Raw genomic sequence first — 22808 nt, 5'->3', positions numbered from 1 at the left:
AGGAGAAAGGGTCCGTTACCTTGGTGTTCGACTGTCCTGCTCATATCTCTGAAGAGTTCTGTGAAGTGAGGTGGTGATGCAGGATCGGTGGGTTGAGCAGCTGTGTGGCAAGGCCCCGCTCCAGGCTTCTCTCTTTTGGTTCATAGGAGGCTGCAAGGGGATTTTGCGCCTTTTCTCGTGGCAGGCATCGGCACATTCCTGTATGCTCAGTTGAGCATTGAAGCAGTGCTGGGAGCCTAATTGGACGCGCGCCTAAGCGCGTATACTTGCGCACACACTTTATTGTGTGTCCATTTTGGGTACGGTTTTTATACGAGCATAATCTAGGCGCCTACAACCTTGTCACCCACGGCTTATCCATTTGTGCTGCATGACACATCACGACGTCTTTTGGGATGAAACGGCTATATATTGTCGCTTGCCTCCTGAGGGATACCATGCAGCCTCTCCCTCAGTAGAGTGCTTCAGTCCAGTAGCCTTCAGGGGCCTGGCCCTAGCGTATGATTAGCGGTTGAATGCTGAGAGAGGCTCAGTGTTGTGGGCTTATCTCTCTCTTCCCCCATAGCTGGAACCCAGTCCTGCTCTCAGACACAGAGAGCTGAACTCAAGTGAACATTTTTCTTTTTTAAAAAGGCAAAAAAAAGGCTAGCCGCTCACGTCTTTCGGGAGTTCCATGAGCTGAGGATGCAGTGCAGGCATGGCAGGTTGAGCAGCCATTTGGCTAGGCCACGCTCGCAGGCTTCTCCCTTTTTGAGTGCATGGCAGGATGCAAGGTTTTTATGTGTGTTTTTGTACCATGGGCTGCTTAATACATTCTTGTGCACCCATTTGTGCATCCTGCTTAGGCGCCTAGGTGGGAGTGCGATCTAGGTGCATTTACTTATGCATATTTGTGTGTACACATATTTTGTGTGCCAATTTTCAGTGTGGGTTTTATGCATGCATATTGCAAGCGTGAGCTTTGATCGTGCTACACGCTTACAACTATGGCACTTGCAGCAAGGAGGCCTAAGTGCTTATCTATTTGTGCTGCATGTCACTTCAGGGTCATTCAGCTGCAGCTTTCTTTAAGCTTTCTGTGTCAACATTGCCTGGATGCTTGGGACCATTTCCCTCCTTCTGGAGGGTATGCCTTCCTTGATTGATCCACAGGCCAAATCGTCACGAGCCATTAGCTCTCAGGACGAAGGGTTCGAACCTGTGGGGCCTGGAATGGGCCTTTCTTCCAGGGCGGTCTTCTGTATCAGCAGTGACTACTACGTTTGGTCCGTGCGTTCCAAGACCTTCCCCACATGGCTCCACAGCCAAGCGCCATGACACAATACTGCCAGACTAAGCTGAATGCAGGTGAATCAAAATGATGCTGATTATGTGGATGGTGATGGGGGACATTTCCACACCTTTGGAGCCAAATCAAACTCTACTCCGTTTCTTTCTTAAAAATTAGTTGCTTGTTTTAGTCTGTCAAGCATTGAAGACACTCGGAATGGTTGGGACTAGCTCCTTGAGAATGCAGAAGAAAGTTCCTGGTTTGGTACCCTGTACAAGGCTTGTTGTTTCTTTCCCCTCTGGGTTGGATTCCAGTAGTTGACTGATCTGGAATGGAGTGCACCAGGGACATCGTGCATACAATATATTCTAGAGTGCTGCCAGCAGAATAAATACCTTTACAGATGTGAGGATTCTGTTACATATTTTGGGTGATTGACTATTTATTTTGTTTACATGAGATTGGTTATTTGTGTCTCTGTGAAATACATGTAATTTGTGTGGTATTGTATCTATTATTTTTATGTTTCATTAAGTATGTTAATGTTGTAAATCGCCTAGGCCTCTCTGTGGTAGGCAATCAATAAATTTTAATAAATGAAATGAAAAATGAAATGTCTTGGCAGGCTTATACCACTTGGATCTGCAGACCAAAGAATAGTTGAATTTCCCTAGGGTGGATGCCTTAATGTGTTCTGTCACAAACCATACCATCATACCGGTAGAGAGATGTGTGGCACTGAAGGAAGCTCAGGATAGGAGGATTGAGGCTATCCTAAAGCAAAGCCTTTGAGGCGTTTTCGGCCTTATAGGGGAGATTTTTCCCAGAGGTGCAGTCCCTTCCGCAAATCTGAGTCCTTTCACCCCAAGGACCTTGAAAGAATACGGACTCCGGAGGTGGAGCCCCTCAGTCTTCCAATGAAAATTTGTAAGCTCACCTGTTGGTTCAGAAGATAGGTGGCGTCTATCCCATTTTTACCATGGGTGGTTCCAGATTACTTTGGATCAATTTGTTCTCAAAGCTTTTTGGGACGAGTATGCTCTAGAATTTCTCCGCATTCCTCCGGATGTCTTCATGGTCTCTCTAATTCCCCTCAGCAGAGGGTAGAAGTGCAGCGATGTTATAAAGGATGTTGAACCTGAAAGCAGTGATTCCTGTTCTCGAATCGCAGAGTCAACCATTTATTTGGTCATGCCTAAGAAAGTAGGCTTGTTCTGGCCCTGGATGTATATTCCCATCCATTGGGAACATCAGTGGCCCGTTTTGCTATTCTGGATCGTCTTTACCAGTTTCAGGGCTTGCCTTCGGATTAGCCATGGTGCCTGGGACATTTTTCCTAGCTCATGGTGGCGGTAGTGGCGGCTCTCCACAACAGCCGCATTCTAGTTCTCCTCTTTCTGGATGGCTGGTTGATTCATACCAACACCATGGAAGAAAGTCTTCCTGCAGGATGGTTCCTTGCTACAGGAACCAGGCTCGGTGGTGAATCTGGCCCAGACTGATTTGCAGCCACCTCAGACCCTGGAATATCTCAAGGTTCAGTTTGATACAAGGCGGGGAAGAATATTCCTGCCACAGTCTAGGATCACACTTTGATGCTGTGACTTTGATCCCTGCGGAATCCTGTTTGTCTGACCTGGGGGTCTTATCTACAGGTCCAGGGATTAATGGCTGCCGCATTAGAAGTTGTTCAGTGACCATTGATGTCCTTTTGGAGTCCACAGTCGAAATCCTATGCGGTAAGACTGTTCCTCCCATTAGAGGTGAGATCCCAGTTGGAGTGGTGATTACAGGCTGATCATTTTAAGAAAGGAATTTCCTTGACGAATCCAGATTGGTTGGTACTCACGACAAATGCGAATCTCTGGGACTGGGGGGCTCACTGTCATGAGTTGGTGGTGCATGGGTGCTGGAATGAAGTAGAGCAGCGGTGAAACAACAACAAACTGGAAGCACGAGCAGTTTGGTTGACTTGCTGGTGATTTGCCAAGCGGCTAGAGCAGCTTCTCCTAAGTATATCCGCTTTTCTTATGGCCATAAAGAACATCATCAGATGTAATTTCTTCTTCAGGAGAAACTTGGACCTAGCAGAATGGGAGCTGGTGGTTGAGACCTTCTGCTCCTGGTGAACCGCTGGGGCCTATTGAATCTAGGCCTGTTGGCGAACTTCAACAGCACAAAGGTTCCACACTTTTTCAGTTGCAGGTGGAGCCCAAAATCGATGGGCATTGATGTTGTTCTTCAGGAATGGCCACAGAGTGCCCTGTTGTATGCATTTCCCCCTGACCTTTGTTAGGCAGGCTGATCCAGAAGGTTTACATGTCAAACCAACACTGTCCTCTTGCTGGATCCAGATTGGGTTTGAAGGCCCTGGTATACCAATCTCTAGAGACTTCTGGTGGACAGTGCCCTCGAGCTACCGTCTCAGACAGATCTTTTACATCAGCGGCTCATTCTGCTGTAATTTGCACTCTTCTTCGGGCCCGAAAATCTTCTGCTTTTTTAGCCTATGTTAGTTTGGTCAGTCCTTGAGGCCTAAAGTTCTGAGCAATGTACTCAACCGCTCAAGGTGGCTATCCATTTTGATCTTGGAATTTTTACAGGCTGCCTTGTTTAAGGGTTTGGCCCTTAGCACCTTGAAAGTTCAAGGTACAGTTCTGGCTTGTTATAGGGAAAGAGTCATTGGAGCTCTTTTGTCCTCCCATCTGGACATGTGCCATTTCTTGCAGGGAGTTAAACATCTTCACTTCCCATTGGGCCTTTCCATGTTTCTGTGAGATCTTATCTTGGTCCTTGAGTTTTTGGCAGGTCCATCTTTCCTCCCGCTGCATACTTTTTCCTTGCAACTGCTTATCTTGAAGACAGTTCTTTCTGCTAGCAATCTGTTTAGCATGTTGGGTCTCTAAACTGTAGGCTCTTCCTGCCGTGGGCTTTTTCTCTGTGTGACCTGGGTGTGGTCCAACTTCGGATTGTGCCTCCTTTTTTGACCCAATGTGGTTTTGGAGTTTCATTTGAATCAGTCCTTTTCTCTGCCTGCCTTGGACAGGGACAGAGATGAAGTTCAGTACCGCCTTTTGCGTTCCTTCAACGTCAAGCATTTTTTACGGCAGTGTTATGAGGTGACTAAGGTTGTTTGGAAGTCTGATCGTCTGTTTGTGCTGCATGGTGGAAGTAACTAAGGAGCACTGGCAATACGGGCAGCGATTGCCCATTGGGTTAAGGAAGTCAACATGACACCTGTATGGGCTGCTGACGTTACTTTACCAAGACAGATTAGACCGCACTCCATGTGGGGTCATTCGGTATTGTGGGTGAAACTTCATTTTTTGTTGCCTGTTGAAATTTGCCGAGCAGTGACTTGGTCATCTTTACTCCCCTTCTTCAAGCATTACCGCTTGGATGTTAGAACTATGGAGGACATCACATTTTTGCGGGTGGCATTGTCTGGACCGCTGGCAGCCTCCCACCCTTTTTGAGGTTAGCCTTGGTACATTCCACTCGTTGGGATTGATGAACCCGAGCGCTAAGGAAGGAGAAATTACTACTTACCTGATAATTTCCTTTCCTTTAGTGATGGGTAGGTCAATCCTAGACCCTCGGCTACCGGTGTTTGAATTAATGGTTAGCATTTCTTAGGGCGAGCTATGCAGAGTATGATTCCTACTCTTCATTATCAACTGGTAAGTGACTTCTCTAGCCCTTAGTTTGCTAGATATGTGCCTTTCTTGGCTGACTTCAGTTTTCCTGTTGGTTGAGAAACATGAATGTTTACCTGTTGATAATAATGTTCAAGTATAATCAGTTTATGCATAGTTTGGCTTTTCCAGTGAATACTGGCAGGCTGATGTTGAAATGGGACTATATGGCTGTGATGTCCGCTTTTGCTCCATCTCCATCTGCTGGCAGAGGTGCCTAACCCTCTCATTGTCATTGACTAATCCATCACTAAAGGAAAGGAAATTAACAGGTAAGTATCAATTTCTCCATCTAAATACATTAAAGTATCACTGTTCTACACAACATACTGTATGCTTTCAGTGTGAAAGAACAATTAGTGAAATATGAGTAATCAATAACCAAAAAGCCTTGATTGTATAAGTCTTCACACCCCTTGACTCAATACTTGGTGGAAGCTCTTTTTGCAGCAATAAAGCCTTGAGTCATTTAGGATGTGTGTACTAAATTTGCACAGCAAAATACCATACAGGCTTAGACCTAAGATCTATCAATTCAAGCATCCTGTCTCAAACATGAACCAATCCATGTCACAAATACCCAGCAGGATCCCCAAAGAAGAGATCCAATTCTTCTTGCTCATAACCAGGATAAGCAGTGGTTTTTTTTCCAAGTCTACATGGCTAATAATGGTTTATGGACTTTTCCTCTAGGAACTTGTCCAAAGACTTTTTGAACATAACTAAACTAACTACTTCTGCCACATCGACTGGAGACAATTCCACAGTCTAATTGTGTGCTAAGTGAAAAAATACTTTCTATAATTTGTTTTCAATGTACTACATATTAACTTCATACAAGGTGTCCCCTAGTCATAATACTATTTGAAAGGGTAAATAATAGTTCCCTGTTTACTCATTCCACTTCACTCAAGATTTTATAGACCTCTATCATATCTCCTCTCAGATGTCTCTTCTCCAGGCTAAAGAGTCCTAACCTATTTAGCCTTTCCTCATAGAGGAGCAATTCCATTCCTTTTACCATTTTGGTTGCCCTTTCTGCACATGTTCTAGTTTGTCCATATCTTTTTTTTTTTTTAAGATAGAGGAAACAGAACGGCACACATTACTCAAGGTGTGATTGCACTATGGATCATTACAGAGGCATTATGATAGACTGTTTTATTATCCATTCCTTTCCTAATAGTTCCTTATATTTTATTTGCTTTTTTTTTTTTTACTTTCACTATGCACTAAGCTAGGGGTGGCTTACTCTGTCCCTCAAGAGCCACAAACAAGCCTGGTTTTCAGAATATCTGCAGTGAATATGCATGCACTAGATTTGCATACAGTGGAGGCAATGCATGGAAATATACCTCATACATATTCATTAGAGAATTGCAGACCAAAACATTTTGTCTTTTGGGGGCAAATTCACATTTCATTTAGGTATTTTTCCAATTTAATTTAATTTAATTTTTTAGGTTTTGGAAAAAGTACACATTATTTACGAATAGTTTTGCTAAAAACAAAAGAAAGATAAACTCAAAATTTCATGTTTTTCTTTCGTTTCAATTTGAAAACAAAAGAAACAGGTATGAATAATTAAAACTATAGATACACAAGGCTGGGTTCTATATTAGGAAATATCACCCAGGAAAAAGACACTGGAGTCATTGTAAACAATATTTTGAAATCCTTGGCCTAATGCAGGGGTTGCCAATTCTGGTCCTCAAGAGCCACAAACAGGTCAGGTTTTCAGGATATCCATAATGAATGTTATAGATGAATATTAGTTTCAAGTGACATTGTCTATGTATGCATCACTTTGCATTTTTCCACATTAAATTGAATCTGCCATTTAGAAGCCCAATCCGCCAGTGCAGTTTTTGCCCATTTTTCTTGGCAGAAAAGCTACAAGCTCTTTCAAAGTGACTGGGATCATCTGTACACTGCAAGCTTCAAGTCTTGCCACATATTTTCTGTTGGATTCAGGTCTCTGGTTTGATTGAGCCACTTGCAGACATTCACATGCTTCTTGCTGAGATTCTTCATTCTTACTTTTGCTTTGTGCTTAGGATCATTGTGCTGCTGAAAAGTGAACCTTCTTCCCTGTCCAAGGTCTGACAGACAGGAATAAGTTATCTTCCAGGATCTCTCTGTATTTTGCACCATCTATCTTTCTTCCATTTTCACTTCTCCCTATTTCCACTACTGCAAAGCATCCCCACGATATAATGCTCCCACCACCATGCTTTACTGTAGGGATGGTGTTCCATAAGAACATAAGAAATTGCCATGCTGGGTCAGACCAAGGGTCCATCAAGCCCAGCATCCTCTTTCCAACGTGGCCAATCCAAGTCACAAGTACCTGATAAGTACCCAAACATTAAATAGATCCCAGGGTACTAATGCTGGTAACAAGCAGAGGCTATTCCTTATTGATTAATAGCAGTTGATAAACTTCCCCTCCAGAAATTTATCCAAACCTTTCTTAAATTCAGCTACACCAACTGACTTAACCACATCCTCTGACAATGCATTCCAGAGCTTAATTGTGCATTAAGTGAAAAATAATTTGCTCTGATTTGTTTTAAATGTGCTACTTGCTAACTTCATGGAGTGCTCCCCAGTCTTTCTATTACCTGAAAGAGTAAATAACCGATTCACATTAAGGCAGCGTGCTATATTTGTTTTTGTTACACCACACATACCGCTTGATATTGAGACCAAAAAGATTCACTTTGGTCTCATCAGACCACAAAGTCTTCTCCCATCTGCAGACAGAATCCCCTAAGGGGCAGATTTTAAAAGCCCTGCGAGCGTAAATCCAGCTGGATTTACAAGCGCAGGGGACTTGTGCGCCGGCGCGCCTATGTTGCATAGGCTGCCGGTGCATGCAAAGCCCCGGGACGCGTGTAAGTCCTGGGGCTTCGCTTGGGGGGGGCACGTCGGGGGTGGTGCAGCATTTGGGGGCGTTCCGGGACCGGGCCGAGGCCGCCGAACCAGCCCCAGGGCCGGGGAATGGTGCGCTGGCAGCCGGCCGGCGCTCGCAAGTTACGGCTGCCTCGGGCAGGCGTAACTTTATCAACAAAGGTAGGGGGGGGGATTTAGTTAGGGCTGGGGGGTGGGTTAGGTAGGGGAAGAGAGGGGAAGGGGGGGGGGCCGGAAAAATGTTCCCTCCGAGGCCGCTCCGAGCGGCTTCTGAGGGAACGGAGGCAGTCTGCTCGTCTCAGTGCGCGCAGGTTGCACAATTGTGCACCCCCCTGCGTGCGCCGACCCTGGATTTTATAACATGCGTGCGGCAGCGCGCGCATGTTATAAAATCTGGCATAGATTTATTTGCGCCGGGTTGTGTGAACAAATCTACACCCGCACATAACTTTAAAAATCTACCCCAGTGTGTTTATTTGCAACACATCATATGGCTTTTCTTAAGCAGTGGCTTCCTTCTTTCCTCCCTTCCATACAGATCATGTTTGTGGAGTAATCTTGAAATTGTTGAACAGTCAGTATTTTCCCCAGTCTCAGCTAGAGACCTTTGTAGTTCTGTCAGTAAGCAGGCATGAATTAGCCTTTATGCTTGGGTGATGTCATTCACCAATTCCAACAGGGACCCTGCTGTCATAAGAACATAAGAACATGCCATACTGGGTCAGACCAAGGGTCCATCAAGCCCAGCATCCTGTTTCCAACAGTGGCCAATCCAGGCCATAAGAACCTGGCAAGTACCCAAAAACTAAGTCTATTCCATGTTATCATTGCTAGTAATAGCAGTGGCTATTTTCTAAGTCAACTTAATTAAGAGCAGGTAATTGACTTCTCCTCCAAGAACTTATCCAATCCTTTTTTAAACACAGCTATACTAACTGCACGAACCACATTCTCTGGCAACAAATTCCAAAGTTTAATTGTGCGTTGAGTAAAAAAGAACTTTCTCCAATTAGTTTTAAATGTGCCACATGCTAACTTCATAGAGTGCCCCCTAGTCTTTCTATTATCTGAAAGATAAATAACCGATTCAAATCTACCCGTTCTAGACCTCTCATGATTTTAAACACCTCTATCATATCCCCCTCAGCTGTCTCTTCTCCAAGCTGAAAAGTCCTAACCTCTTTAGTCTTTCCTCATAGGGGAGCTGTTCCATTCCCCTTATCATTTTGGTAGCCCTTCTCTGTACCTTCTCCATCGCTATTATATCTTTTTTGAGATGCGACGACCAGAATTGTACACAGTATTCAAGGTGTGGTGTCTCACCATGGTGCGATACAGAGGCATTATGACATTTTCTGTTTTATTCACCATTCCCTTTTTAATAATTCCTAACATTCTGTTTGCTTTTTTGACTGCTGCAGTACACTGAACTGACGATTTCAATGTGTTATCCACTATGACGCCTAGATCTCTTTCTTGGGTAGTAGCACCTAATATGGAACCCAACATTGTGTAACTATAGCATGGGTTATTTTTCCCTATATGCATCACCTTGCACTTATCCACATTAAATTTCATCCGTCATTTTGATGCCCAATTTTCCATAGGTTAGTAAATACTTTACTGAGCCATGTACAAGAGTTCCCACATGCGTGCACTGCCTCGGGAGCCTCTCAGTCTCTTCCAGAACTCCCTGCATAAATCTACTGTCTCCTCAGAGCATGCTGCTCAGACAGTAGTGGGACATGATGTGGCTTTCCACAGCAGTTTCCTTAACCTATGACTACTGACTTTGGAGGACGACCTGATCGCAGCAGTATCTTGGTGGTGCCAAACTGTTTTGACTTTACAGTGATGGACCTGACAGTGCTCCAAGGGTTATTCAAGCACATTGACATTTTCATATAACATTTCCTGATCTGAACCTTTGAATGATGTTATCCTCGAGTTCATTTGGCAGCTCCTTGTTTGGCATGTTTTGATCTTTGCTTCAAATTTACTTCACACAATTTGATCTTTGCTTCAAATTTACTTCACACAACAGAAACAGACTGATTCTTCATCCAGAATTATTCAAATCTGGTCAACTACTGTGATAGGATATAGGTAAGCTGTACATATGGGCTTTGTTAGGGCAATTTTTTGAACCAGAACTAATTTGGATTTGCTGTGTTAAAGGACATGAAGACTTATGCAGGTAAATTGTGTTTTTTTATTCTTAGACATCCATACTCAGCACGTTTGTCCAGCTAAGTTTAGCACTTAACTGGCAAACTCCAAGATTTAAAAATCCAGTGGTATATTTGCCCCAGCACAGTCTAATAACTTGTTATTCGGCTAGAAACGTATCTGGCTATGCCAGGAGCGTTCCAGGGCACAGTGTCATCATCCGGCTCAGTTAGCCGGATTACCCTTATTTTCAGCATCATCTAGCTAAGGTAGTAGGATAACTTTAGAGCAGTCCTAAAGTTTGTAGGATAAACTTATCTAGCTAGTTTTAAGATAGCTGGGTATATTCAGTAGTGTGCCTGTGCTGCTGAATATCCTGGCTAAATTAGCTAGATAAGTTTATCCAGCTAACTTTCCTACCCAGCCAGTGAATGAATATGGGCCGTTTAATTAATTTTGGAACATTTCTAAAATTGTTCTTTCACGATAAAATTGTAGCACATGTTGTGAAGATCAGTGAAACAAAATCGTACCTTAATGCATTTTTATTTGTATTTTTTTAGACACAGATGTGAAAAGTGCACAAGAGAGTGAAGACGTTTACCAGGCACTGTAGTGTTTCACTGCAAAATTTTGAAAAATGCTATAGAATTTTTAACACTTGCTGTAGTCACCCTGTGAATTGCTATCAAAAACCAGTGGCCTTGATTATTATAAAAGCTAATGGCAGTTCTTCCTGAAGCTTTTTGCTGTAGTATGCAATATTTAGCGGTAAAAAAAACGATCGGTGTATAAAAGGACTTTTATTAGATCTTGCCCGACTCCGGCCGAGTTTCCCTCACCACGGAGCTGCCTCAGGGGCTGTGTGAAAGAACTCTTGATGGAAGAACTCCAGTCAGTGAACAACAAAGTATATGAATGGTTATTCTTGTCAAACAGATCTGCTATCAATTCCACCGGCACGCATACCTTTAAACACTATTCAGTGTTATACGTTGAATCGTTTGTCATGTTGCAAACTCTGTATTGAAAAATTGTGCTTAATGCTAGAAGTCAAGCTTTAACCAGTATGCAGTAATATATGTCAATTCAATGTAGCAACGCGTGGTGGAATATAATGGTAACTGTCACCATTATATTCCACCATGCGTGCAGCACGGCTAATAAGCACAACTGTTTCGACTGGAATGTTCTTGCTACATTGAATCGACATATATTACTGCATATTGGTTAAAGCTTGACTTCTAGCATTAAGCACAATTTTTCAATACCGAGTTTGCAACATGAGAAACGATTCAACGTATAACACTGAATAGTGTTTAAAGATATGCGTGCCGGTGGAATCGATAGCAAACCTGTTTGACAAGAATAACCATTCGTATACTTTGTTGTTCACTGACTGGAGTTCTTCCATCAAGAGTTCTTTCACACAGCCCCTGAGGCAGCTCCGTGGTGAGCGAAACTCAGCCAGAGTCGGGCAAGATCTAATAAAAGTCCTTTTATACACCAATCTTCTTCTTTGTTTTTTTAACCGCTGCATAGCAATCTTGGATCGGCTTCCGCTTTTTTTTTTGGGACCATGTATGCAATATTTTAAAAAATGTGTGCATTTTTGTTGGAGGTACTGAAATTTGTATGCTTTTTAATAGCAGGTCCTGGAAAAGACCATGAAGTTTTAAGAAGAAGGGTTGAAAATGGAGCCAAGGAACTTTGGTATTTTGTCCGAAGTGAACTGAAGAAATTGAAAAATTTTGAAGGAAATGAACTCCAAAGACACATTGATGAACTATTAGGCGATATGGGTCATCAGGAAAGGTATGAAAAGGGATTCCTATAATATTTTATCTTTCTACAGAAAATGTTCAAATTAGGTTGTCACCAACTCTTCTTAATTAGTCAAGATATAGCATTAATCTTTACGGCCTATTTTCTGTAAGATGAATGGAATAGAATAGTCTGCTAAATGGAAGGAGTAGCCTAGGTTTTAGAGCAGTGGGTTATGCACCAAGAAAGCCAGGGCTCAAATCCCACGGCCTCCCCCTGCGACCCTAGGCAAGCCACTTCACCCTTCATTGCCCAGATATGAACTTAGGTTGAGAGCCCTTTGGGGATAGGGAAATGCCTACAGTACTTGAATGTAATCCGCTTTGAAGTGACTGAAAGGCGGAATAGAAATAAATAAATAATAATATTTAAAATGTTTTCATACTCCATTTTCTATAGAAGAGTAAGAAATGTCACAACACAGTACATTGGCAGCCTTGGAAAAATTAAAAGCAATTTTTTCTCTTGAATGCGGCAATAAATCTTGCACTTTCCCTTCTAGCCAGTTCATTTGTCACATAATGTGCACACTAACAAATTAAACACCACACAAAAACAAATATATTCAGTGATGGAAGAGTATTTAGAAAACCTAGAGGAATGTTTTCAGCCATGGGCTGGCCAACCATATTGGACATTTTAAATTATCCAACTAACTTTAGCAGGATATTCAACAATCCTAAAATTATCTGGCTAACATAGCTGGATAGTGGTGATGCCCAGAATGCCCCTGTCTCCCCCCCGCGAGATGGATAACTGTTTAGTCAGATAAAAATATATCTGGCTATCTCAGGGCATTGGTGTGACAGGATTTTTCAATCTTTCCATTTGTCTTGCTCTTTTGTTATCATCCAAAATAAAGGGAAACTAATAAAACATAAATCACATACTGAGGGCTTAGCATTGAAGGAGTCAGCAAGCCAGACAGCGTGTTCAAAAATACTTGAACCGCCTGGTCTTTTCAACATCCACCTTGAGTTTAAGGGAATAAAGCATTTTAAACAAAATCAAACTTGCAAAGGTGTCTTCAAAACAAAAGGTTCAATAAATTATGTGCTTAAATCCTAATGATGAAGAAATTCCAAAGAAAGTCCAACACGGCCGATGTTTCACTTCAAAAAGCTTCATCAGGGGTCACATCACTAATCAGTTTCAACGAGCAGACACAGTCGACAGTGGTGGCTCCTTCTGTGGTGCCAAGGACTGTTATAGCGGTGGCAACAGCTCTTCCTGTTGGCTCCACCTGATTTAGCAGCAACTTCTCTCATCGGCCCAGAACGGTGATGCCTCCTGTTGGGCTCAGGCCTACTGAAGTGATGACAATTATGTTGGACCCACTACAGCACCCCAACTGCTGAATCTCTTTCGATCAATCTCAGGCCTGCCAAAGTGGTAGCAGCTTCTCACTCCCTTTGTGCTTGGCCAATGGAAGGTTCCAACTTTTAGGTACCTGGGAATTTTATATCCCTTTGTTTGTTGAATCACAGTTTTCAGTCAAGTCTGCTGCTATTCAGGAATAATTAGATACTGAAGTTGTTGTTCTCATTTTAAATACAAAAAATGAATCTCTGGTTAAAAATAGCAGTTGGGGCATAATCTTGTGTTTACTTTTTTTTTCCTTCTATGGATTTGAATAAATTTAATAAAATATAAATTTTAAAAAACCCAGCAGTTGGGGCAGACCCAGTAGCTTAGTGGAAACTGCATCTTGCCATGTGATAATTTTGGGTTTGATGCTTTTTGCTTGTATGGCTAATGCTGATTATTGATGCAGAGGTAGTATTCATAACTCCCAGAGGGGGGAGGTAGTTGGGTTAAAAAATAGGAAACCCCCTGAATTCTTGTAAATTAAGGCTCATGGCACCATTTCTGCAGCAGAGGCTGATTGCAGGTGAAGCTGGTAACCCAAAAAAGCAGGTGAGGAAATAGCTGGGTTCAAAACCAAAAGAGAAAATACCTGTTGCATCAATTGCAATTTATAGATACATCTAGAAATTGCATTATGTAGCTTACATCCAATTGTCTTAACAGCACTACTCATACTTCCATTATTGAAAGCCAGATACATCAACAATCAAGTTATGTATTTGTTCTGTTGCATTCCCCAGGAGTGTGTAACATGACCAACAACTTTCAAACCAGAAATTTTTGACATGAAGAGTATTGACTCACCCACCCTGCCACTGCCTCTAGCAGTCCTTCCTACCCAATCTTCTATTAGTCACATGTAGGGAAAGACCCCAGCAGTATCAGCTTCTGTGGAGTGATGCATCTGAGCCATAAGGGGCCGATGCAATACAGTGCGCTCAGTCGAGCGCACTGTATAACCCGCATTCGGATGCGGGTTGAATAGGAGCTAATGAATCCCCTAATACAATAAGGGAGATTAGCGCCTATTCAACGCGCGTCCGGCCGACGCGGAGTGAGTCTAATAGCGCTAATCACATGCAAATGCATGTGATCGAGGCTATTCGTATTCACTCCAGATGCAAAAAAAAAAAAAAAGTGGGGCGGATTTTCAGAGCCCTGCTCGCCTAAATCCGCCCAAAACCGGGCGGATTTAGGCGAGCAGGGCCCTGCGCGCCGGTGAGCCTATTTTACATAGGCCTACCGGCGCGCGCAGAGCCCCGGGACTCGCGTAAGTCCCGGGGTTCTCCGAGGGGGGCGTGTCGGGGGCGTATCGGGGGGCGGGCCCGGTCGTCGCGGCATTTAGGGGGCGTGTCGGCAGTGTTTTGGGGGCGGGTACGGGGGCGTGGCTACGGCCCGGGGCGGTCCGGGGGCGTGGCCGTGCCCTCCGTACCCGCCCCCAGGTCGCGTCCCGGCGCACAACAGGCCCGCTGGTGCGCGGGGATTTACTTCTCCCTCCGGGAGGCGTAAATCCCCGGAGAAAGGTAAGGGGGGGTGTAGACAGGGTCGGGCGGGTGGGGTTAGGTAGAGGAAGTGAGGGGAAGGTGAGGGGAGGGCGTTAGAGGATTCCCTCCAAGGCCGCTCCGATTTCGGAGCGGCCTTGGAGGGAATGGGGGTAGGCTGCGCGGCTCGGCGCGCGCCAGCTATACAGAATTCATAGCCTTGCGCGCGCCGATCCAGGATTTTAGTGGATATGCGCGGCTCCGCGCGTATCTACTAAAATCCAGCGTACTTTTGCTTGCACCTGATGCGCCAGCAAAAGTACACCTATTCGCGTTTTTTGAAAATCTACCCCAGTGCGTCTAGGACGCACACTGGAGCAGGCATTAATAGCTGAGCACATGTAAAACAAGTACAGAAAAGCAGAAAAAATGCTTTTCTATATTTGTTTGAAATGCTTAAATTTTATTAAAAAGAAAAAAGGTTTTAAAAAAAAAAAACAGTTGAAAGTCGGGTGCAGGAAACGGACGCTTAACTGACAAGCGTCCGTTTCTTGAGCCCCCGGTGTCGCTTTTCCTAACTGGCAGACGACCGAGTTAGGAAAACCGACGCCGTTAAACTCACCATCGATTTTTTTCCTAACCCGGCAGACAGCCGGGTTAGGAAAACCGATTGGGGTCGCGTTAGCAAGGAGCGCCCCTAGTGCCTCCTTGCTAATGCGACCCCCTAATTTAAACATTGCATGGCGCCTCCCTCCTGTTCAGCACCCACTTTCTGCGCAAATTTATTGCATCGGCTCCTAGGTGTGGAAGAGAATTCACTGTGGCAGCCTCAGCGGCTTTTCAGCAACAGCATTGCCTTGAGCCCAGGCCAATTTGCTGCTGCTATTCTCAGTGTCAGAGAAAACCCTTATTTTATTTTAACCATTTTCTTAATTAATGAAATTCCCAAAGTCTCTTTTATATTGTATGTTTGTCTTGATTAGATTGTACGATCTGTGGAGAAGGGACAATCTTTTGCATGTATGGGTACAGTGCTGTGTACATCAAGTATCATAATAGAAATAAATAGAAGAAAGCTGTGTTTCATACAGGGTCCATGTAACTGCCTTCTTCTCAGCCAGATTGTGCAGGGGGTTCTTATAGGTAATCTTAAAGCCACGTTTTGCAAATTTCAGAGCTACAAGTAATTCTCTAGAGGCCAATATTTGGAACTGAAGGGCTGAATCTTTTGTGATGCGAAATCTGTAACAGAGTAGACCCACCTGAATGGGAGAAATAGTTGAAAGAATAGCCAAGAGTTTGGACAATGTACTTCAGTGCTAAAATGTGTAAAATTCTGCATTTGCAGTGCAAAACTTTACTAGATACATGTCAGTGGAAAAGGGTAAACAGTGGAGTGCCTCAGGGATCTGTACTTGGACCAGTGTTTTTCAATATATATATAAAAGATTTGAAAAGGAATACGACGAGTGAGGTTATCAAATTTGCGGATGATACAAAATTATTCAGAGTAGTTAAATCACAAGCAGATTGTGATACATTACAGGAGGACCTTGCAAGACTGGAAAATTGGGCATCCAAATGGCAGATGAAATTTAATATGAACAAGTGCAAGGTGTTGCATATAGGGAAAAATAACCCTTGCTGTAGTTACATGATGTTAGGTTCCATATTAGGAGCTACCACCCAGGGAAAAGATCTAGGCATCATACTGGATAATACTTTTAAATCTTCGGCTCAGTGTGCTGCAGCAATCAAAAAAGCAAACAGAATGTTAGGAATTATTAGGAAGGGAATGGTTAATAAAACAGAAAATGTCATAATGCCTCTATATCGCTCCATGGTGAGACCGCACCTTGAATTCAGTGTATAATTCTGGTCGCCGCATCTCAAAAAAGATATAGTTGCCATGGAGAAGGTACAGAGAACGGCAACCAAAATGATAAAGGAGATGGAACAGTTCCCCTATGAGGAATGACTGAAGAGGTTAGGGCTGTTCAGCTTGGAGAAGAGACGGCTGAGGGGGGATATGATAGAGGTCTTTAAGATCATGAGAGGTCTTGAACGAGTAGATGTGATTCGGTTATTTACACTTTCGAATAATAGAAGGAAGTTAGCAAGTAGCACATTTAAGACTAATCGGAGAAAATTCTTTTTCACTCAATGCACAATAAAGCTCTGGAATTTGTTGCCAGATGATGTGATTAGTGCAGTTAGTGTAGCTGGGTTCAAAAAAGGTTTGGATAAGTTCTTGGAGGAGAAGTCCATTAATGGCTATTAATCAAGTTTACTTAGGGAATAGCCACTGCTATTAATTGCATCAGTAGCATAGGATCTTCTTAGTGTTTGGGTAATTGCCAGGTTCTTGTGGCCTGGTTTGGCCTCTGTTGGAAACAGGATGCTGGGCTTGATGGACCCTTGGTCTGACCCATCATGGCAATTTCTTATGTTCTTATGTTCATTTAAAAGGCAAGAACTAGGAACTGTTAAAACAAGAGAGAGATCTGCAAATAATCATTTCAAATGATCTGAAGTTTACCAGTCAATGTAATAAAGCAACAGGGAAAGCTAACAATATACTTAACTGCGTAAGTAAAGATATCAGTAAAAAAAAAAAAATGCAGTATTGCCTTATGTGTCACTAGTGAGAAAGCTACCTTGAATTCTTTGTACAGTATTGGAGGTCATACCTTGGTAAGGACATTCAAAGGATGGAAGCAGTTCAGAGAAGGGCTATTGAAATGATACAGTGCTTGCAGCAGAAAACCTACCATGAAATTCATAATGGTCTCCAAATATACTCACTGAGAGAAAGAAGGATAAGGAGGGGCTTTTATTGAAACGTTGACATATTTGGCAAACTTTAATTACAGGAAAGTGACATTTTCCATAGCAAAGGAACTTCAGGAACCAGTGATCATGTTTGTCTGTTTCTTGTCTGCCTCTGTTTATTAGATTGTATCTTTCAAGAAGCAGGGCTGTATTATGTGTCTGTAACATGCCACCTACACCTGGTAATGCTATAAAAGTAGCACCAATATAGGGATAATATCAGTGCTTATAGTATTTCTACAGTCATATACACTGAAATGATATCAGAAACACTCTAGGGTGGAATCTTCAGTCTTACGCCTTCAGCGGGCTTCAGACAGAATCTTAAGTCGGCGTGTAATGTCAAGTTGTGTACCACGCCATAAAAATTATTTTCAAAGGCAGTAATAAACATTCCTTTCATGTGAACTAACAGTTTTTACCTTTGTATGTTCATTAAGCATTTTCACAAATTGCTTCAGGAGCCAGTGTATCCACACCCGACACCGTGATGTTTTGATGGTCCTCTGCCTGCGGCAGGGGAAACTATGAGGGAGTCAACACGTCATCATAAATTCATTGATAAACCCTACAAATGACCCATCTTCACTTACTAATTTTATATGAATGCAACTTCTTCCAAGTGTTTCAATATGGCTACTGCCAAAACAAGCCATTTAAAATAGTCCAACATCCCAGTTCACCCTCCAATCAGAAACTCCCAACCTAACCTCCAATCAAAAATTAGCTTCAGCCAGAATACTGACCATCCAGTTCCTTATTCAAACTAGCCAAAAAAAATCAGTATATCTGTAATTCCAAGGTTGTTCAGAATGCAAAAGCATGTGTACACCAAGACGCGGTTTCTCCAAAACTGTGAACAAGTTCTCAATATATTATCTGTTGAAAGATAATGTGAAAGTATGGGAGCCTTCACTTTCATACACTTAACAAATATGATGTTCAATCATACGATGTTTAAGGGTCCATTTGGTGTTACCATTATATATCAGCTTACACGCACACCAAATTAAATGTACCACAATCCCGCTGCCACTGCTTGTTACCTTGGGCAAGTCTTTTCACCCTCCTTTGCCTCAGATACAAACTCACCGGGTCATTCATCAAAATGCATTATGGCGTTAACACACGCATTGACGCATGCGATAATAATGCTAGCGTGCGGTGTGAATGCAAATTTTTGGAAGGGGTGGGATCAGGGTGGATCAGGATTTAGGAAAAAAAGAAGGGCAATATTGCACCATGCGATAGCATAACGCATGCTATTGCATGGTTTTAACGCCGGAAATAACTATACCTTTTTTCCTGGCATCAGGCTGTGCGATATACCCGAAATGGCCATAATGCAATTCACGATAAATTTTTAGAATTGCAGTTTGGCCATTTCTGGGCTTGGGAAGGGGGAGAGGGGAGAAGGGGAGAGAGAGAGTGGAGTGGAGTCCATCAAGCTAGAGTGAGACAACGTAGTAGAAATGGCATCTTTGTGAGACTTTCCTCACTCCAAATGACATCAAATCTTCACCGAGGTGTACTGTGCTGTTCGTACGTCTCACTCTACATGAGAAACTGGCCCCTAAATCCTAAAGCATCACCAACACCTCACCTCAACCTATTAGATGGCCCTCCTATAGAGATATAAATACTTCACTACTATGAAGGCCTTGTAGATAGCCTCTTTCTCTCTCACTCTCTCTCTCTCTCTCCCCTCCCCCCAGAGCAAGACGTGAAAATAGTATTTATCGTGGGATGCAATAAGTTTACAGCACCATGCGATACTACTGATGCGAAATGGTATGTTATCGCATGGTGTGGTAATTCTAAACTTTTCCTAAACATGCCTCTTTTTCTTATCGCTGGCGTTATCCATGATTTTGATTAATCTAGGGGTTAGATTGTAAGCCCTCTGAGGATAGGGAAATACCGACAGTACCTGAATGTAATCTGCTTTGAAGTTCCTGAAAAGCAGATTGTAAATTAAAAATAGAAATAGTTAAACAAATGGTGTGCTCACAAAATGCATATGCTGAGACAATTTGGACTATGATAACCTCATGCCCTCACTAAAATTAGCCAACCTGTACATCTTGTAGGTCCTCAGCCTGCACATTTCTAAATAAAGATTGTACAGCATAGTAAATATCGGATGTAACTGTAACAAGGGCCAATGATTACATATACCGCATTGAATCAAATAAGTACATGAAGAAAAGGTAATACACATACAGAATGAGTCTCATACTGTGAAGTATGCAAATGTAACAATAACATCTCATGCTGAGCCCACCTAGCCTTCATATAGGCTTGCTTAATGATCCGTATAGGATACTAAACATTGACTTATGTTTCTGTCTAAAGCCCATTGAGAAAGTAAGACTGCAGATTACATCCTCAGCATTCTGTACATTTCTGATACCACTTCAGTGTAGAAATACTATAAGAATGTTGAAGTGACTGAAGATTATCTGTCTATCAGTGTTTACCCAGTCTTGCAATAAACACCAGGAAATTGGCCACGGAGTAGCAGTATGTTGCACTAAGCAGGTGCAAGAATTAGTCATAAAGGAAAATAAGGAACCTTGGTTTCAAGGCTCTGTAATATAATCGAGACCATTACTTTCTTTAGGTAAACTAGGTGATTGCCTATAGTGTCGAGATTTTGGGGGTGGCACAATCCTGCCAGCATGAGGTCCAGAGTAGTGCTGTACCAGACCTAATACCAATCTAGGGAACACTGTGCTGGCGCCACTGCTGCCAATAAGAGGGAGCACTTTGCTGGAGCTTCCACCAGTAGCTAAGTTTGAGGAGGTTGAATAACCAAAATTTTGCCAAGGGCACCAAATATTCTTGCACCGGCCCTGAATACAAGAAATAACCAGTGATAAGCTTATTATGAAGAAGTTAATGTCTGATCAAGAGTATCAGACTGCAAATTGCAGGCACTCCAGTGAAAGTAAAATTGGATTTTGGAGCAAACACCTCTATCATAACTGCAAATGTTTATGAGCAACTTGTAGGAAACCTTTTCTGAAGTCAGCATCATTCTGAGCCCAGGAGATGTGGTACCAACAAGAGGTCAGTTCATAACTCATACTCAGCTCAACACCAATGATTGCTAGAGGACATATTCCTTCCAATTATTGGTGGTAGATTCTGCAGATAAAAATCTACTGAGTAGAGGAATAAGGGTAGTAATGGGATTTATTTACTGAGTCAAAGCAGAAAGTGTTTGTAGTAGGATGGGCTCTTAAAAGAGGAGACATGGCCTGACTGCATTTGAAATGTACTAGACATAGCATTGAAGTGTCATGATAAATTGAAATTTAAAATATTCATCCAGGGGACATCATGGTCAGCCAGGAGGGATTTTCACATATAAACCACCTTATAGTCCCCAGAAGATTTAGAGCTGAGATAGTACAGAGAATACATCTTGCTCATTGACTGGCCAACTCCCTAGAACTATTTGAGTATCTTTGGTTTGCTACTATAACCAGTTTTAGCCCTTGTTGTCTACTTATTTTTGTTTTAGACCTTTGTTATACACATAGGGCCAGATTTTAAAAGCCCTACGTGCGTTGGGCCTATTTTAAAAAGGCCCGGAGATGCATATAAAGCCCCAGGACGCACATAAGTCCTGGGGCTTGCAAAAAGGGACAGTCCAGGGACGGGGTGGTCCAGGGCGGTGCCAGAGGCCTCCAACACAGCGGCCATTGCCGCTGTGTCGGAGGATTGCGTGCCGGCGTACGCAATCTGTGCCTGCCTCCAGGCGGGCGCAAAAGGTTAGATAAAACTTTTTTTGGGGGGGGAAGGTTAGGGGGAAGAGGTGAGAAGGTTAGGTTGGGGGGAGGGAACAGGGGAAGCCCGCGGGCGTCGGCGCTCTCAAGGTGCACTAGCATGCACCCCCTTGCGCGCCCCGACCCCCAATTTTATAGCTTGCGCGCGCCTGTGCGTGCAAGTATTTAAAATCGGGTGTACATGTGGGCGCGCCGGGTAGCGTGCGCACGTCTTAAAATTTACCCCATACTGTTTATATAAGCTATTGTGTTTATTCGAGTTGCTACATCCCACCTTGGTGAATTTTTTATTCAAACAGTTGCATAATAAATCCAAATAATAATTTAGGACTTCCCAAATGCAGGGAGAGATACAAACAAATTGTTTGGTGGCTGCACATTCTACCCCAAGTAAAAGGATGTTCTCTCTTAGCACACTGCATCATTGATAATCCTAGCCAATGCAAGAAGCCTCTCCTCATGTAAAAACTTCTTGAACTTCCTTGCCAGAAGATGGCAGCTGACCTGTGTGAACTTAAAGGTAAAACCATCATATTGCTCATTTACTACTCTCACTGAATCAAAATCCTGCACTTCCTACCCTCTCCAGTGCATCAGTAATTTGAAGACTGAAGAATCGCTTTGCCTAATTTGGATCACTCGAGACCTGGAAACTGGCAGTGGGCCTCAGTTCAATGCTCTGTCATTTTCAGCTCAATATATCTGCCATTTATTTATTTTTATTAACACAGTTATATTCTGCAAAATCAAATAAATATTGATTAAGACGGATTACAGACTAAAAACATTTAACATAGTGGGACAAACAACAAAACAACAAGGTTGTATTTTCTGCAAGTGAATGTAGAATGGCAGCCACTGCAAACAGTTTCGTGTTAATCAGATCACTTTCTCTCCTGTCTGAACTACAGCAACAGAAGCTATAAGAGAAAATCCAGCAGAGCTGTTAATAGGCCAAATTCTCCAAACTTCCTTTTCTTCACTACTGGTGGCATTTGTATCTGAATTTTCAGAAAGCGTTTGACAAAGTATCTCATGAGAGACTCTTGAAGAAATTAAAAAGTCATGGGAGAAGAGGCAGTGTTTTATTGTAGATTGAGAACTGGTTAGCAGAAAACAGGGAGTAGGGCTAAATGGTCAATTTTCTCAAAGGGGAAAGGTGAAAAGAGGAGTGCCCCAGGGATCTATACTGGGACCACTGCTTTTTAACTTATACTTATACCTTCTACTCTCCATCCCGAACATTATTTCAAAATCTTTAGCAGATATCAACTGCTCCTTGGCACAAGGGTGGGTACCAGACCAACTAAAACTCGCAATACTTAAACACCTACTAAAAAAAAACAACCTTCTGCCTACTGACCCTGCAAACTTACAACCCATAGCTAACTTACCTCTGATCGCCAAAATTATGGAAAAAATAGTAAACAAACAACTCTCTGAATACCTGGAGGAGAACAAT

The 22808-nt window shown here is 42.8% G+C and overlaps 1 protein-coding gene across 9 annotated transcripts in view; it reads left to right on the top strand.

Annotated features, from left to right (window-relative positions):
• FUT8 (fucosyltransferase 8) overlaps nt 1–22808 on the top strand; it is a 543593-nt gene that overhangs the window by 335613 nt on the left and 185172 nt on the right. For 7 of the 9 annotated variants that reach the window (XM_029598885.1, XM_029598881.1, XM_029598884.1 and 4 more), the window contains one exon: nt 11697–11862. In XM_029598885.1, coding sequence (XP_029454745.1) covers nt 11697–11862 — 166 coding nt within the window. The remainder of the gene's footprint in view (nt 1–11696; nt 11863–22808) is intronic. The other 2 variants (XM_029598887.1, XM_029598890.1) reach the window with 1 other exon arrangement.

This window comes from Rhinatrema bivittatum, chromosome 4 (assembly GCF_901001135.1).
Source record: "Rhinatrema bivittatum chromosome 4, aRhiBiv1.1, whole genome shotgun sequence".
Lineage (NCBI taxonomy): Eukaryota > Metazoa > Chordata > Amphibia > Gymnophiona > Rhinatrematidae > Rhinatrema > Rhinatrema bivittatum.
This window is presented reverse-complemented; position numbering and strand designations above follow the sequence as displayed.